Source organism: Cyprinus carpio, unplaced genomic scaffold, assembly GCF_018340385.1.
Source record: "Cyprinus carpio isolate SPL01 unplaced genomic scaffold, ASM1834038v1 S000000168, whole genome shotgun sequence".
Lineage (NCBI taxonomy): Eukaryota > Metazoa > Chordata > Actinopteri > Cypriniformes > Cyprinidae > Cyprinus > Cyprinus carpio.
Window position 1 is genome coordinate 817,161 of NW_024872919.1, and position 19,518 is coordinate 836,678.

A 19,518-nucleotide genomic window follows, 5' to 3' on the forward strand; every position below is an offset into this window, starting at 1 on the left:
TACTTATTGGACCAGAAAAAACATTACACAGAATCTCGTAGATTACAATTTGCAACTAGACAGATGTACTGTTACTTCCTCTACTGGCAAAAATCTGGGGTATCCCTCTACTGTCAAAAAATCTGGGTGTTATATTAGACAGTAACTTGTCTTTTGAAAATCATATTTCCCATGTTACAAAAACAGCATTCTTCCCATCTTAGAAACATTGCCAAGCTACGAAACATGTTACCTGTTCCTGATGCAGAAAAGCTAGTTCATGCATTCATGACCTCTAGACTGGACTATTGTAATGCACTGCTAGGTGGTTGTCCTGCATCCATCAATAAACAAGCTACAGGTAGTCCAAAATGCAGTCCTTTACCAAGTCAGAGAAATATGATCATATTACCCCAATACTACAGTCTCTGCACTGGGCTACCTATTAAGTTCCGTATCAGTTACAAAATATTATACCTTACTTATAAGGCCCTTAATGGCTTAGCTCCTGTGTTCATAATTAGACTTCTACCACGCTACAATCCATCACGCTCCCTAAGGTCACAAAACGCTGGACTTTTGGTAGTACCTAGGATAGCAAAGTCCACTAAAGGAGGTAGAGCTTTTGTCACATTTGGCTCCCAAACTCTGGAATAGCCTTCCTGATAATGTTCGGGGCTCAGACACACTCTCTCTGTTTAAATCTAGATTAAAAACACACCTCTTTGGCCAAGCATTCAAATAATGCATCTCATAATTTTGGACTGCAGTTATATCTGATCAAATGTGCATTATTATTCTTTAGCTTGGGTTAAACGAATTAATTGTACTTGGCTGGAACAGCAGCTATGCTAATTATGTCTCTATTACGCGATTTACATCCTGTGGTAACTAGGATTTACACAAGCTCCAGTCTGGATCCAGAACACCTGAGAAGAGATGATGCCAGCCCCTCAGAGGACCTCAGATGTTGGTAGAGATGATGCAACATACAGAACTACCACATTTTGCTATAAGTTTGATTGCATAATTGCTGTTAATAGTGTTAATCGTCTGTTTGTGTTAACGTCTTTTTTTTTGTTTTTTTTCTGAACATTTCTGCTATATGCACATGAACTGACAGTCACCACTGATAAGCTACTACTAAATATATATATATGTAGAAACTTAATTTTCTGTAAAGTTGCTTTGCAATGATTTGTATTTGTAAAAAGCGCTATACAAATAAACTTGAATTGAATTGTAATAGAAAAATGTGACAGCGCTGTCTATGTGCTGTTTCAACACAATCATGTATATACATAGATATGTGTATGTATATATATATATATATATATATATATATATATATATATATATATGTATGTATATATATATATAAATAATAAAATGGCGCAAATATGATTAAATATGATATTAAAAGTCCAAAAGTCACTGTTTTGTTATAAAGTAACACTGTAAAACAGCGACACCTGTAGGTAAAGTTACAGCGGAGGTTTGCCTCCCTTCGGTCCATTGACTTTCTACAGAGACCCTAAAGCGTGCCGTGAGAGGATGTGATTGGTTTGTTTGGTGTGTTAAATCCTTTTTTTTTTTTTCGTGCTATTTGTCTGTATGAAGTGAATGATGTTGTTGTGTTATAAAGTAATTATAAAGAAAGTAAACAACTCTCCTGCTTAGATGTCACTACTTTGTGTCTCGTCAAAATAAACCTTGAAATGGTCTGAAAACATCAGTTTTTGGTGAGTATTCAGCGTGATGAAATGAAAGATATATCTTTGTGTGTTTGGCAGTGTTTACAGAGCTTTAATGATGATGACCTGAAAATAAGTTGACTATTATAAAGAACAACTGAACATCAGTTCACAAATAAATAAATATTGGTAGCATTTTACGGTAAGGTGTCATTTAATGAGTTAACTAACACTAACATGAACAATATTATTATTTGTAATAATCTTTGTTTACATTAGTTAATACAGATACAGTTGTTCATTGTTAGTTTATTTGATTTTATGGTTTATAAGTTAATACAACTACTGATTTTAATAATAAATTACGATTAATAAATGCTGCAGAAGTAGGCTATTGTTTATTCTTAGTTGATGTTAACTAATGAAACCTTATTGTCAACTTTTTCCTGAATATTGTTCAAACTGTTACTGCCTTTAGTAATTATTTTGAAATAAATATAAAAATGCATAAAAACACTGTGAAAATGTATAATTAGTGTTAAAAATATTTAATAAAATACAAAATATTAATAAAATACAAAGTAGAATTATATATGTTCTCTTTTTTTAAGGAAAATGTGACAACTTTAAGTGTAACAAGGACACACACACACACACACACACACATGTATACACACTGCCTCCTCATTTTAAAACACCACCACACGGCACTTATATATATATATATATATATATATATTTCACGTTTTATTATTTTATTTCTTCTAATCCTATTAGTTTCGTTGGTTTACTTTATGCTATTCTAGAGCACTGTAAGTTTGTTATTAACTTCTTCTTACAGCAGAGAACGCCCCACACGCCAATAAAACACAAGAAGAAGAGGAAGCGCCGCGCATGCGCGCTGCACAGACTCTTGAGCTGAAGCGTGATCGCGCAGGAAGCGGTTGATCAGTCGCGCTCTTCCTCTTCCGGCAGTGTGCGCGCATCTCTTCAGCACATCTACAGTCATCATGGTGAGCGCTGAACAAATAGTTTACTGAGACGAGACTGAAGTGTGTGTCTGTGTGGGATTCTGCCGCGACATTCGCGCTGTGTGGGGAGGCTTCGTGTGTGTGCTTCGTGCGAGCATCAGATAGATATGATTATTTTTATATACATGTATATATATGTATATATTGTGCATATAATTTGTGAGTTGTTGCTTGTTTTTTTTGCCGTGGGTCCGCGGGATAAACGTGTCTATGATGAGTTTATGATGAGTTTAAGTGTGTGTGTGTGTGTGTGTGTGTGTGTGTGGATAAACGTGTCTATGATGAGTTTATGATGAGTGTGTGTGTGTGTTGTGACGCAGCATCTGTAGAGGGCTCGCGAGGATGTTTCTAGTGTGTTCTGAGGGGGGAGATTCACGCATCAGTCATCGCGATACTATAATCATTACACAGATAATTATCTGTCTGTGGTCTGGATAGCAGTATAATCTAAATATGCTATCGTTTTATTAGTAGGCTATAATTATAATAATATTAGCAATGATAATAATTGCTTATTGCAGGTTTATTCAAATTATAACCTCAAATGAAGCTATTATGAATGTAATATGAATTTGAAAATAATATCAATATTGTTATTACAAGTAATCTTTTTTTTTTTTAATTGCCCTAACATTTATTATGTGTAACGATGATTCAGATTTATCTTGGATGGTGGTGTTGTTGTGATTATTATTATTGTTAATTATGATTTTGTTGTTGTGGTTGGTATGGTTTTTTTTTTTTTTTTTTGGCAGGCGTCTTTATCCATGACCCCCATGAACATCTTCAGACACGGAGCGGACGAGGAGAAGGCGGAGACGGCGCGTATGGTGAGTGACACGAGCGCTCGCTCTCTCTCACACACACCTGACCTCTCATAACCTCCCGCGTCTCACTCCGAGTCTCTGTGTGTGTCCCAGTCGTCCTTCATCGGAGCCATCGCCATCGGAGACCTGGTCAAGAGCACCCTGGGGCCCAAGGGCATGGTACGACCCGCACGCACCGCGCACACACGCCCCTCACACTCACCCTGACCCCTGACCTCTGACCTCACAGGACAAGATCCTGCTGGGCGGCGGCAGGGACAGTGTCGTGACCGTCACCAACGACGGAGCCACCATCCTGAAGGCCATCGGCGTCGACAACCCCGCCGCTAAAGTGCTCGTGGGTCAGTCCAGACGCGCGCTTCACTGCAGTTTGGGAAACAGTTTCCACAGAAATATTGAGCAGCACAACTGTTTTCAACATTGATAATAATCAGAAATGTTTCTTGAGCAGCAAATCATCATATTAGAATGATTTCTGAAGATCATGTGACACTGAAGACTGGAGTAATGATGCTGAAAATACAGCTGCACATCACAGAAATAAATTACACTTTAACACATATTCACAGAGAGAACAGCTGTTTTAGATAGTAATGATAGGTCAGAGTTCCATCAGTGTTAGTAATGAAGCAGAAGAGTCCGCGTGCTTCACGAGCCTCTCTTGTGTGCAGACATGTCTAAGGTGCAGGATGACGAGGTGGGCGACGGGACCACGTCTGTGACGGTGCTGGCGGCGGAGCTGCTGCGGGTACGAGCTCATACACCTCCTCACGGCGTCTGAGTGAGTCCTGAGCCGAGTCTAATGTGTGACGCTTGTGCCGCAGGAAGCAGAGCTGCTGATCGCCAAGAAGATCCATCCTCAGATCATCATCGCCGGCTGGAGGAAGGCCACGCAGGCGGCGCGCGAGGCGCTCAGAGACGCAGCCGTGGATAATGGGTAACGAGCGGAGTGTGTGTGTGTGTGTGTGAGTGAGTGAATCTCAGAGACTGTGTGTGTGTGTGTGTGTGTGTGAGTCTCAGAGACTGTGTCTGAAGCGCAGCGTCTGTGTCCGCAGGAACGACGAGCTGAAGTTCCAGCAGGATCTGATGAACATCGCGCGCACCACGCTCTCCTCCAAGCTGGTGACGCACCACAAGGAACACTTCTCCAAGCTGGCCGTGCAGGCCGTGCACAGACTCAAGGGGTCTGGAAACCTGGAGGCCATCCACATCATCAAGAAGCTGGGAGGCAGCCTGACCGACTCCTACCTGGACGAAGGTCTGCAGCTCACACACACACACACACACAGGTTTAACGTAACAGCAGGGATCATGTGTCAGTGCTGCATATTTAGTTATGAACAGCCTTTTCAGTCATTTGTCACGCACTTAAAGTTCAAGCATCAATACTGTAATAAAATACTTATTTTGTTGTTGTTGTTACATTTATTATTTCTTTAAATTACTACATTTTAAAGTTAAATTAATCTATCTGGTGCACTTTGAGAGTTCAAAATTAACATTTTTCACATTTTTGTATTATTTGTTAAAGTGAGCATTAAATCATAGAAAGGGTATTTAAAAAAAACAAAAAGAGCGTTCACAATTAAATACACTAAAAGCTAGAGGGCGCTCTTGTGCAGAAACTCCAAATGTGCCCCGCAGAAGAAGTACCATAACACACGTAGTTCCATATTATATCATGTCATATATTATAATTGCACTAGACAGATCGATTTACATGAGATTTAGTATTAATCGCGATTCAGCCCTAATAATTATGATAATGGAATATTGTTGTTCCTGTAGTAATAATAATAATTCCATTTTTATTTTATTGAAATAATTTGTTTTTAGTGGGTTTTTTTATTATTGTTTATTTAGACTAAATGTGTAAAAACAATGATCATCTGATCAGCATTGGCCAGAATTGTAATATTTTGAATAGTGTGTGTTATGGGTTTTAATAAGGGTGTTTTAATCTTCCTGTACTTATAATGCATAAATCATATCTCTTCACTGGTTATTAGAGCTGACTGATAAATCGTTTTGCCGATATTATCGGCCGATGTGAGCCTGTTGCCGATAAATCGGTATCAGATACTATGCTTGAAATGGTGTAATTAGTTTGTCCAGCAGAGCGCGCTCCATTGTTTGCTACTGGACCTGGATGAAACACTTTAAAGCTTAAGTCTAGGGAAATTTGGAAAACCATTGAAACTTTGAGCGGCCACAGTCAGTGATGGTTTGGGGTGCTATGTCATCTGCTGGTGTTGGTCCACTGTGTTTTCTAAGGTCCAAGGTCAACGCAGCCGTATACCAGGAGGTTTTAGAGCACTTCATGCTTCCTGCTGCTGACCAACTTTATGGAGATGTAGATTTCATTTTCCAACAGGACTTGGCACCTGCACACAGTGTCAAAAGCACCAAAAGTTGGTTAAATGACCATGGTGTTGGTGTGCTTGACTGGCCAGCAAACTCACCAGACCTGAACCCCAGAGAGAATCTATGTGGTATTGTCAAGAGGAAAATGAGAAATAACAGACCAAACAATGCAGATGAGCTGAAGGCCACTGTCAAAGAAACCTGGGCTTCCACACCACCTCAGCAGTGCCACAAACTGATCACCTCCATGCCACGCCGAATTAAGGCAGTAATTAAAGCAAAAAGGAGCCCCTACCAAGTATTGATTACATGTACAGTTAATGAACATACTTTCCAGAAGGACAACAGTTCACTAAAAAATTTTATTGGTCTTATGAAGTATTCTAATTTGTTGAGATAGTGAAATGGTTTTTTTTTTTTTGTTAAATGTGAGCCGAAATCAATACAAGTATAAACAAGTATAAAGAATTTATATGTGTGTGTATATATATATATATATATATATATACAGGTGCTGGTCATATAATTAGAATATCATCAAAAAATTTATTTCTCTAATTCCATTCAAAAAGTGAAACTTGTTTATTATATTTATTCATTACACACATACTGATATATTTCAAATGTTTATTTCTTTTAATTTTGATGTTTATAACTGACACACAAAGAATATCGGCAAAATATCAATATCTGCCTTTTTTACTCCCTAATATCGGTATCGTATCGGCCCCAAAAAACCCATAACAGTTGGGCTGAAGTTCTTAATAAGGGTGTTTTAATCTTCCTATAGTTATAGTGCATAAATCATATCTCTTCTCTGATTATTAGTGTATGGAATAATATATACTAAGTAGGGCTGCACGATGTGTCGTTTAAGCATCGATATCGTGATGTACGAATCCACGATAGTCACATCGCAGGATGTGTGATGTAGGCTGTCGTAATTGATCCGTTATTCATTAACCGTACGTGCTTCCGGCGTGATTTCGCGGATTAATTGCACAGCTTAACCATCATAGAGTGAAAGTTTATCATTTGCATGTGTTTTTAAGTCATGTCAGTTTAACAGGGCGCATATAAGAACGAGCAGATTTTTTGATTTGCTTGTGTTTCATAGAGTGAAAGTTTATCATTTGCATGTCGTCTTCAAACAACACGAGCGCTGTCTTGCTCTCTCTCCCTCGCGCCATATTAATCCAAAATCAATTGACACGATAGTGTCAAAAAAAAAAAAAAAACTATCCAGTGATGAAATGTTTTCTGTGTTGTCAAATCTTGCCGATATCCTAAACTGCCGAGATAATTACACAACGCGTGCCGACGTCTGATTCGCGAACTAATGATTCCTTTGAACCGATTCAGTTTAATGAATGGTTTAAACAACTGACCTGTCCAACACTGAACTCACGAGACGTCTGAATTGGTGTATAAAATAAATCTGTAACACTTTACAATAATGTTTCTATTTATTAAACTATTTAACTACATTATTTAACATTTACTATTACTAAACTGCACTTCTACAACATTGTTAATTTCAACATTTAGGCTATAGCCTTCATTGTTGAAATCAAAAGTTGTACAGTATTTGTTAACATAGTTATTGCACTGTGAAGTAACATTACCAAACAATGAACAGCTGTTTTTTTAAACTAAGATAAACAAAGATTAATAAATATAGTAACAAAAGTATTGCTCGTGGTAAGTTCATGTTAGTTAATATGTTAACAATTCAAACCATATCCTAAAGTTACAAACAAATAATTTACTCTAATTTAAATAATACTCTGATGTTTAAATCATTTAAAATGAGAATGTAAGTGTGCTCACCCCATTTTTGTTTGTAAAAATTGTAATTAGATTATTTTTTTTGTTTTAATATATATTTAATATATATAAGATATATGAAATGTAGTTTTTTAATTTTTTCGTGATGCCCTAATACTAAGGATCTTCTTTTAGTTTGTTCTTATCTCAAATAATAATGCTGCTTGTGAAGCATTGAGAAAAGCAGCGTGTAGTGCTGCAGATTGATATGTGTGTTGTGTTGATCGGTCAGTCATGCTGTTAGTGAGCATTAGTGAGTTAATGAAGCCGTCTGTTCTTCCTGCTCCTCACAGGCTTCCTGCTGGACAAGAGGATCGGAGTCAACCAGCCCAAGAGGATCGAGAACGCCAACATCCTGATCGCCAACACCGGCATGGACACGGATAAGATCAAGGTAGGGAGGATGTCTGAGCGCGAGCGTAGCCATGACTAGCGGCAGTAAGGTAACACTAACGTGTGTCTCCGCAGATCTTCGGCTCCAGGGTGCGTGTGGACTCCACTGCTAAAGTAGCTGAGATCGAGACGGCCGAGAAGGAGAAGATGAAGGAGAAGGTGGAGCGCATCCTCAAGCACGGCATCAACTGCTTCATCAACAGGTGCGCCGATCTCAGGACACGTGTGTGTGGGCATATGACACCTGTGTGTGTGTGGTCATGTGACACCTGTGTGTGTGTGTGTGTGTGTGGGCATATGACACCTGTGTGTGTGTGGTCATGTGACGGCTGTGTGAGCGTCGTTCTGCTGTTGTTGGTCCTCAGGCAGCTGATCTATAACTACCCCGAGCAGCTGTTTGCGTCCGCTGGTGTGATGGCCATCGAGCACGCTGATTTCATGGGAGTCGAGCGCTTGGCTCTCGTCACAGGTACACAAACACACAAGTGCTGTCTAGTGCACACCATAAATACTGTTGCTTTAAATCAGTTTTTTAATATACTAATATGAAATGTTGTAAAAAAAAAAAAAAAAAAAATGCAAAGATAATCTACTTTTAAATGTGACGGTGAACTGCCAGTAGGTGGCAGCAAGCGACTGTCTTAATGAGTGAGTCATTGAGTCATTCATTCAAATGATTCATTCAAGCTGATTAACTCAAGAATGAGACACTGAATCATGTTAATTCAAACACGTGAATCATTCAGTAAGGAAACACCGCTGGTGTGTCGCTCAGAGATGCGTGACTTTTCTTGCTGTGATCTGGGTTTGGAACTATTTTAACCAAATCCAGCAAAAGCAGTCAGTGTTGACAGTATTGTAAAGCACTTAATACTAACTACAGTCGTGCTGGATTCAGGGAATCTGCACTCTCCTGGTCGTGTCATGTATGTTATAAATATAAGAACTACGTCTTTACCGCGGTATGATTCTTCTGTGTGAAGGTGTGCATTAGTTTAGATTTCTTCAGGAGATATTCTCACACACCTCAACTAAACACATTATCCATTATCAGTCGCTATTCACATTAAATGTAATAAAATCATCCCCGACTGTGATGTTAAATGTCTGATCATGCGAGTAGAATTCTCTACAGAAAAATCCACTTGTCCCGTACAGAAGCTCACAAGATGTAGTTTAAAAGTGTAAAATACACAATGTAAACATGCACAGTGGAGTCTTAAACGTGCTCGTCGGTGTGCAGGTGTTGATTCTGCGGGTTTGTGTGCTCAGGGGGAGAGATCACCTCGACCTTTGACCACCCTGAGCTGGTGAAGCTCGGCCACTGTAAGCTGATCGAGGAGGTCATGATCGGAGAGGACATGCTCATACACTTCTCTGGAGTGGACATGGGTGAGTGTGTGCCCAAACCAACCCCACCTGTGTGCAGAGCTGCATGATTTAACAACAAATGGTGTCATTTGTATGTTACTGTCAATGTGAATGCACTCACTCTGAAGCATGCAGCGCAGATATTTATAGAAATCAGTCTCATGTGTATGACTGTGCTGTGTGTGTGTGTGCAGGTGAGGCATGCACCATCGTCCTGCGCGGGGCAACGCAGCAGATCCTGGACGAGGCCGAACGCTCACTGCACGATGCTCTGTGTGTGCTCGCGCAGACCATCAAAGAGACACGCACCGTGTTCGGCGGAGGTGAGGACGCCAGCGGCTGTCTGACTCACACTCTCCCTCTCACACACTCATCACTCACATACATCACACACTCACACTCTCTCTCTCACACTCTCTTACTCATCACACTCTCACACTCATCACTCACTATCACACACTCTCTCACAAACACTAATCACTCTCTCACACTCATCTCACACACTCTCACACTCTCACTATCACACACTTTTTAATAAATACTAATCACTCTCTCAGTCTCATCTTTTAAATTTAAAACTCATCGCTCACACTCATCACCTCATCGCTCACGGATCACTCTGTCCTCACTCACTCATCACTCTCACATTCACTCTCACATTCTCTCACTCGCGCTCACACATTCACTCACTCACTCTCAAACTCATCTCGCTCACACACTCATCACTCACTCTCACACTTCACGCGACGTCACACTCACTCATCTCTCACACACTCCTCACACTCTCACATTCATCACTCTCTCATCACACTCACTCACTTCACTCACACTCACCACTCATCATCCTCATCGCTCACTCTCATCACTCACTCTCACATTCTCTCTCTCTCAACTCTCTCACATTCACTCTCACTCTCCTCACACACACACACTTCATCGCACACACACTCTCACTCACTCTCACACTCCCCCACTTCACTCACTCTCTCACACACACTCATCACTCACACTCTCACATTCGCCTCTCACTCTCACTCATCCACTCTCTCATACTCTCACACTCACTCACACACTCACTCACTCTCTCTCTCACACTCACTCTCTCATACTCTCACACTCTCTCATCACTCACTCTCACTGAACTCGTCACGCACTCTCTCTCAACACACTCACTCACTCACTCACCCCGCACATTCACGCTCTCTCACACACTCACCCCTCACTCTCACATCTCACTCACTCACTCACACTCACACACTCACTCATCACTCACACAGTCACCACTCTCTCTCACACACACTCTATCACACGCACTCGCACTCTCTCAACACACTCTCACTCCTCACTCCTCTCACATTCTCACTCACTCTCTCACGCTCACCACACTCACTCACACACTCACCTCACACTCTCACACACTCATCACACGTACTCACTCCCTCATCATTATCATGCTCACTCACTCTCTCACTCACTCACCACTCACTCTCACATTCACTCACTCTCTCTCACACACTCTCACACTCATCACACTCACTCTCTCTCACACTCACTGTCTCTCACACACACACACTCACACTTCACACTCTCACACTCTCACTCACATAACTCATCACTCACTCAGATTCACTCACTCTCTCACACACTCATCACACTCACACTCACCATTCACTCTCACATTACTCATCACTCACTCACTCACATCACTCACATTCACTCACTCTCTCCATCATCACTCATCACTCACTCACTTATCACTCACTCACTCACATTCACTTCACTCTCACATTCACACTCTCATCATTTCACTCTCTTTATTAATCAATCATCACACTCTCACACTCATCTCTACACTCTCTCTCCTCTCTCACATACATTCACTCACTCTCTCACACACACTCTCCCCACTCACTCCATCTCTCATTCACTCACTCTCACACACTCATCACACTCCTCATCACTCTCACTCACATCTAATCTCTCTCACTCACTCTCTCTCATAATAATACTCATCTCATCACTCACTCTCTCCTCACCACTCTCACACTCACACTCACGCATTCACTCTCACATTATCTCACTCACCTCACCTTCTCATCATCATTTCTCACACTTCACTCTCTCTCTCCACTCCATCACTCACTCATCTCTCTCACTCTCTCTCACACACTCTCACACTCTCACTCTCACACTCACTCTCAAAACACACTCACTCACTCATACATCACTCTCTCACACACTCATCATCACTCACATTCTCACACTCATCACTAAACATTCTCATTCATCTTAATCTCTTAAATTACTCTCTATCACACACTCATCACACTCACATTCACTCACTCTCACTCTCACTTACCACCTCACTCAACTCATGGAGCACTGGCACTCACTCCACATTCACATCATCACTCACTCTCACTCACACACTCTCACACTCTCACACTCATCACTAACTCTCACTCACTCTCATCACTCACTCTCTCACACACTCATCTCACTCTCACACTCATCACACACTCATCACTCATCACATTCACTCACTCTCACACACTCATCACACTCATCACTCACTCTCTCTCACACACTCACACTCATCATTTATTATAAAATTATAACTCACTCTCACATTCTCTTACTTTATCACCTCACTCACCACCACTCTCACACACTCTCTCACACACTCTTCACTCTCTCACTCTCTCACACTCATCACTCACACTCACATTCTTATCACTCACACATTCACTCATCACACTCACTCATCACTCACACTCTCAATCATTCACTACCCACTCTCCACCCACACATCATCACTCTCTCACACTCATCACTCACACCCATCACTCACTCTCACATTCACTCACTCTCTCGCTCACACTCATCACTCACTCTCACATTCACTAACTCTCTCTCACTCACTCTCATCACTCACACTTATCACTCACATTCACTCATCACACTCACACTCATCATTCACTCTCACATTCACTCACACTCTTCATTATTTATCACTCTCTCTCACACACTCATCACTCACACTTATCACTCACTCATCACATTCACTCACTCTCACACACTCATCTCACTCTCACACTCATCACACACTCATCACTCATCACATTCACTCACGCTCTCTCTCTCTCTCACACTCATCACACTCTCACTCACACTATGTCTGTGTTTCAGGCTGCTCCGAGATGCTGATGGCTAAAGCCGTGTCAGATCTGGCCAACCGCACGCCAGGAAAAGAGGCCGTGGCCATGGAGTCCTTCGCTAAAGCCCTGATGATGGTACGTCACGCCACCAGCGCAGTCTTACACCAAGAGACATTTCACTCCCATGAACAGATTTCCAGGAGCTTTTTTCTTATTAAATGCATGCATCATCTTTTATGCATTTGCACTGTTATTACAATATAGTGCATAGCTAATTGAAAAAAATATGAAGTCACCAATTGACCATTCATTCAGGTGATTAATTCAAACACATGAACGACTGCATCTGAAATCACATACTCTCTGAAATCGGTAAAAAAAACTTTATTACTTCACTACTGCTAAAAGAGTATGTTCTGTGTAGTATGAGTGTGTGTGTAGTATGTTTGTACTGTATTCTCTATGTTGTCCTTATGAATTCGGACATGCTTCCTCTGCCACCTACTGTTTAGTAGAGAAGGATGTGATTTCAGACACAGCCACAGTTATTAGAGATGGAATCACTGAATCATTCACTCAACCAGTTCATTCAAAATGCAGATTGATGGAGGAATGAAGGAAGTGACGGTCGTTGACTTGTTCACAATGTGTCTTTATTGCATAACAAAACAGCACTTTGCTGCTTGGTTCTGCTTGTTCACAGCTGTTTTGATTGGAAGAGTAAGTGTTGAGTGACTGGTCATGTGGTTTATGGTCATCGTGCGTCTCTCGTGTGTATTGTTTGTGTTGCAGCTGCCCACCATCATCGCTGATAACGCAGGGTACGACAGCGCAGAGCTGGTGTCTCAGCTGAGAGCCGCTCACCAGGACAAGAAGAGCACCTTCGGCCTGGGTAAGACTAGGGCTGGACAATAATTCAATATCAATATGTATCGTGATATAATGTTTTTAACGGTGATATATGATGTTTAAACACATTTCCGATATTTCGATACATTACAGGTGTTTCCCATACATTGATTTATTTGTGGTGTTTGACTTCGTTGAATTAACATGAGCACTGCACGTTCAAAATCAAAAACACGGGCGCGGGTGTTTTACAGTATATAAATGTATCTCTGAAGGGAAAGGATGGCTTCAGAAAAGTTTCGATGGCATTATCTGATAAAGAAGCGTTCATGAGCGGAGCTGCTTTGAGTACAGCCGTTACTGGAGAAACCGCTGGTTCTGCCGCTCTCACAGCGCCTCCTGCTGGCAGATAATCAGTTTGGATTTTCAATAAGCCCTTTTTTTCTGCTGCAATTCGAAGCACTTTTCATACTCTTTATACTGTTAAAGCACATTTGTTTCAATCTATAAAAATAATTAGCCCACACTACCAGTCAAAAGGTTTTGAACAGTAAGATTTTTAATGTTGTTTTTTTATTTTTTTTATTTAGGAATTCTCTTCTGCTCACCAAGCCTGCATTTATTTGATCTAAAGTACAGCAAAAACAGTAACATTTTGAAATATTTTTACTAGGGATGCTCCGATCCGCCTTTTTTGCCTCCGATACCGATTCCGATACCTAGGGTTCAGCATTGGCCGATACAGATACCGATCCGATACCAGTGAAGTTTTAAATAAATGTAGAATTTAAAATAAATGTAGAATTTATATATCTCTCTGTGTGGAACTGATAATAATTCTTTCACAGTCTACTAGATACAGACTCATTTGTTTTAAAGAAAAATAAAATAATAAATATGGAAAAATATAGGCCTATGCATATTCATAATCTATGACAAAAATTTTATCATAAACTAGGTTAGTGGATAATTCGGGAGAAAGTGTTTTTATAGAAATATATGTGCAATAATTTTAGAAATCCAAACATTTAGTGAAAAAATCAATATTTTGTGGGGAACAAATAAAAGTGTTGCAATAAATATGGTAAAATGTTACACATTGCTGTTTGTATTATTATAAAATCCATTCATCAAAAACATTCATGATTGTATTTATATACAAGTATATACTATAAAATTAAAATACACGTCTTTAAAACGTATAGCATATTTTTTCTTTTTATAAGGCAACAACGTATGATAGATACGACAGCACAAAACAAATACAGCCTGACGCCGTGTTGCTTCAAGCGCATCATTCTGCACTCTGGATGCACACATTGTAAGCGCTTCCTGTCAAAAAGTGCAAGGCACAAAGAGAAGACATTGATGCATAGTGTATGATATATGTGCAACAGTTATTGAGCCTTTCTTTTAACAGTTTTAATACACATTAAAAACAATTTATAATTTATAGAGAAATGTACAAAATGTGCAGAGCAGGGGGCGTGAGGACTGGAATTGAGAACCACTGCATTAGGCTACTGTATGGCTTCAGAAGTAACACAGAATAATTCACACAATCAAAAAAAAAAATCTTGGATTTGGATCGGCCCTCTCTGAACGATACACTATCTGAGAAAAATGGCAGTGTCGGAGCCGATACCTGATATGAATATTGGATCGGCGCATCCCTAATTTTTACTGTTTATAATAACTGCTTTCTATTTGAATATCTGTTAAACTGTAATTTATTTCTGTGATGTGCAGCTGTATTTTCAGCATCATTACTCCAGTCTTCAGTGTCACATGATCTTCAGAAATCATTCTAATATGATGATTTGCTGATTATCAATATTTACAACTGTTGATTTTTTTCAATATTCTTTGATGAATAGAAAGATCCAAAGATCAGCATTTATCTGAAGTAAAAAACTTTTGTAACATTATACAGTATTCCATCCAAAAGCTTAGAGTCAGTATGATTTTTTTTTTTCCCCGAAAGAAATTATAGATAGCTATAAATACTTTTATTTAGCAAGAACGCTTTAAATTGATCAAAAGTGATGATAAAGACATTTATATTGTTACAAAAGATTTCTATTTCTGATAAATGCTGTTTTTCTGAACTTTCTATTTATCAAAGAAACCTGAAAAAAATCTACTCAGCTGTTTTCAACATAATAATAAATAATAATAATAATAAATAATTTTATAGCAGCAAATCAGAATATAAGAATGATTTCTAAGGGATCATGTGATTGAATAATGATGCTAAAAATATAGCTTTGAGATCACAGGAATAAATTATTTAAAAGTTTTTAATATTTCTTGATGTTACTGTTTTTGCTATATTTTGCATCAAGTAAATGCAGGAACAGTAAAAATATTTCACAATGTTACTGTTTTTGCTATATTTTGCATTAGGTATATGCCGATATGGGTTTTTCTATAGCCGATGCCGATGTTTAGAGGTCAGGGTCAGCCGATGGCCGATATGTGCTGCCGATTTTTAGGGCCGATATCTTGAAGTTTTCCCCTTCATTTGCATGCTAAAATGTCACACTAATATAAGTGGATGCACAACATTTCTAAACCTATCATCATTTATTGAGCACTGACTTGAGCCATCTCTCGAATCTTAATTTTGTCCACTGCACGGTATTAAAATAAAAAAGAATATGCAAAGTTAACCAAAAAAATCAATAAACTGACCAAGTATTAAATATATAAAACTGGTAATATATATAAAATAGGTAAATATATATTATATAAAAATATATATATATATATATATATATATATATATATATATGTGTCAATCATTTACATAAAAGTTTTAGAGCATTTATCAAGCAGAATTTTTCAAGTTTGTTGGAACATAAATGTAAACTTAAATATACATTTAAATAAAAGATATAAAATTTTATAAATAAAAATCAATTAAACTGAAAAATATAAAAAAATAATATTTTTAAAGTTTAAATTTTAGTTGTGCTGCAAACACACTAGCAGCCAGCAACATTTGTGTTTGGTATAAATGACACAGAACATCTAAAGTGCATTCTAACTTCAAACTTACATCGCAGTCTGTTCATTATTAAGATTAAGTACAGTCAACCAAACATATAAAAGGTTACACTGGTCAGTTTAAATAGACCGCAGTATACCGGTCCACTCTGCTGTTATGACAAGGACGTTTTTGCTCATGTGAAGAGGATGATCTTTTCCGTCTAGTTTACATTAAAAAAATAAAATATATTATAGTTTAACATTCAGATACATTGTGAATATGGAAACATTTGGATATGTGCAGAACGAGACATGAGCAATAACCTCCAAATACATCTAGCGCTCGTCCTCGTCTGCACGCACGCACGCACTGTCACGATCTAATGCACTGTAAATGCCGGATTTATTAAAAACAAATAGGCCTACCGGAATGCAAAAATTCAAAATCGAACATTTTGCAGAACAGGATCAAATAAAGTACTGGTCATAATACTCGCATAAAATGTTTAATGTGAAAAAAGCTGTTCACTGACTGCGCAGCACAGTCACATGCGCCACAGTTACGTTTGGGATCATTTTATTTTTAATACTATAGTGTAAATTGAAAACATTGCAATTGCGTTTTAAAATACAACAACGAGCACCACGAAACCATTTAAAGAGGCGCATTCAGCGGTCTCCTTGGCGGGAAACAGTCAACTAAGTAAAATGATCTCAAATGTACAGCGCGCTCCCTTGATTTTACAATCACATATTCATTTTACAGTCCTGCTACTAGCATTTTATTCAGACTAAAACCCCTTTAATTCGGGTGAGAAAGCTTTTTTTTTTCCGAGTGGCTTTTGCACATAATAATAATACCGCTGCAGATGCATTTTGCAGCATTAAGCTTATTCATTGATTGTTAATTTAAACGACGATCGATCATGGAAATTATCAAATATTGACATCCCTAAATGCAAATGAGTTGGATGGAAACCTGGCTATTGTCTGCATCAAACCATGCTTCTGAACAAATGTCCTTCACCGTTCTGTGCTGCTCCAGGACAGCTGTCTCTCCGAGCACGGTGCTGTCTGTGAGCGGAGGAGTAACGCTGCAGTGTTTGTGAGAACTGCCACCTACTTCACCTCATTTACAGAGTGAAATTCTGACTACCTTTATCTCCCAGGACTGTTGTTGAATCTTCCAAAAGTTTTGGCTTGGGGTCCTTCACATGCGGCAGCAGCACTTTCCACCGCACCAATAACACGGGGCTGCCCGCCGACGTGCCTGAATTTAAATCGGCGCTACTAAACACGGATATCGGCTGATGCCGATATATTAAAAAATGACAAATATCGGCCCGATATATCGGTCGACCTCTACTTTTACTGTTAAAAACTTTTGACTGGTAGTGTATGTAAAGTTAAAGATATTAATATTATTTAGTGAGACGATTATTTGACAGTGATTTCACATTTCTTGTTTGTATGAAGGCAAAATGCAAATTAAAGCTGAACATTAATTTGTGCTGGGTTTTTTTCTAAAATATTATATGGTTTTATATGAGGTGTCAGATCTAGCAAATTCATTTTTCATAAGTTTGTATGCACAGACATCTGTTGTGGGCGTTCTTGGCAGTTTTTATTAGGCTTTTTTTCATATCGATATCGGAATTATATTGTGTAGACCGAAATTAAGAAATATATTGTGATATAAATTTTGGCCATATCATCCAGCCCTAGGTAACACACACGCACACACACACACTGAGATCAGCCCTGAGTGAGTCTGTGCTCTGACCCCTGACCCCTGCTCTTTCAGACATGACCCAGGGCACAGTGGGAGACATGGCGGCTCTGGGCATCACCGAGAGCTTCCAGGTGAAGAGGCAGGTGCTGCTGAGCGCGGCCGAGGCGGCTGAGATGATCCTGCGCGTCGACAACATCATCAAAGCTGCTCCCAGGTGACCCTTCATTCATCTCCGCGCAGTCTGGGAGAAACATCAGTGCCGTGTTTTAACCTCTCTGTCTGTGTGTGTGTGTGTGTGTGTTTTTTTTTTTTTTGTGTGTGTTTGTGGAGGATTGTGACGGATCCTGAACACTCATAACGGCCCGTGTATTTATTGACAGGAAGTTGATGCTCTTTGTTTTGTAGTTTGTGTTTTCGCACTTCCCAAGCATTGGTTGTCTGCATGTTACTGCTCTACTTTTGTTTACTCAATAAAACCGTCATGAACATCTGAAGCCCGGCGTGTGTTTGCTTGCACATCAATCTCAGAGATCCGCCAAACTCTCGTCACACTGAGATCAAACACAGTGAGCTCTCACAGAATCATTCGCTCTGAACTAGGGATGCACCGATACCGGGCCCGATACTGAGCTCTTGTACTCGTACTCGTTAAAATGCCCCGATACCAGATATGTCAAAACAAGTAAGTAAAACAATGCACAAGTTACGGTAGAGAGAGAGAGAGAGAGAGCACGCTAGCGCACTTCTGTTGTGTGATCTTTGATGTTCACTCACTTAGCACACGCATTTGGGTTAAAACTAAATTGTAAAAAAAGACAATTTATAAGGGCACTCACAAAAGGTCAATGAATCTCTATCAGAAGTGACAGTGCAATGCAGCACATGAACAATTCCTTAGCAATGTGCCGATAATAAGCTGGATCCTTGATGACTCTACAAGGGGAAAGAAGAAATGGTTTACTGAAGAGTTCTTAAAAAGCAGGATTTCATTTTATACCATTTCTTTAAACCAGTGGTTCTCAAAGAGTTCAAAAAACAGACAGTTTTATTCCTAATAAGAATATTTATTGTTGTCAGCCACTTTAACATTGTAAATACACAGTTTGTACATTAACACTGCACTGTGCTTACACACAGGTAAATGAAAAACTTAAATAATGATTCAATTAAAATGTGTTATAACCAAAGTAACATAACTGTACTGTACTTAAATGTAAAAAAAACTTTACTCAAAGATTCAATTAAAATGTATTAACATTAATTTATATTTAATTTAGTGATTCCTCTGCAAACCACTAGAGG

At 39.2% G+C, this 19,518-nt stretch overlaps 1 protein-coding gene across 1 annotated transcript; it reads left to right on the top strand.

Moving 5' to 3' along the window:
• Window positions 1–2,536: 2,536 nt before the first annotated feature.
• On the top strand, window positions 2,537–18,452 carry LOC109063453 (T-complex protein 1 subunit beta-like). Its single transcript, XM_042753860.1, has 15 exons — window positions 2,537–2,686; window positions 3,460–3,534; window positions 3,625–3,690; window positions 3,761–3,872; window positions 4,203–4,279; window positions 4,356–4,468; window positions 4,587–4,789; window positions 8,016–8,116; window positions 8,191–8,318; window positions 8,481–8,584; window positions 9,388–9,507; window positions 9,681–9,809; window positions 12,676–12,779; window positions 13,437–13,536; window positions 18,289–18,452. Exons 1-15 carry the CDS (start codon window positions 2,684–2,686, stop codon window positions 18,432–18,434), a joined length of 1,581 nt encoding a protein of 526 aa, XP_042609794.1. The 5' UTR covers window positions 2,537–2,683; the 3' UTR covers window positions 18,435–18,452.
• The last annotated feature ends 1,066 nt before the right edge of the window (window positions 18,453–19,518 follow it).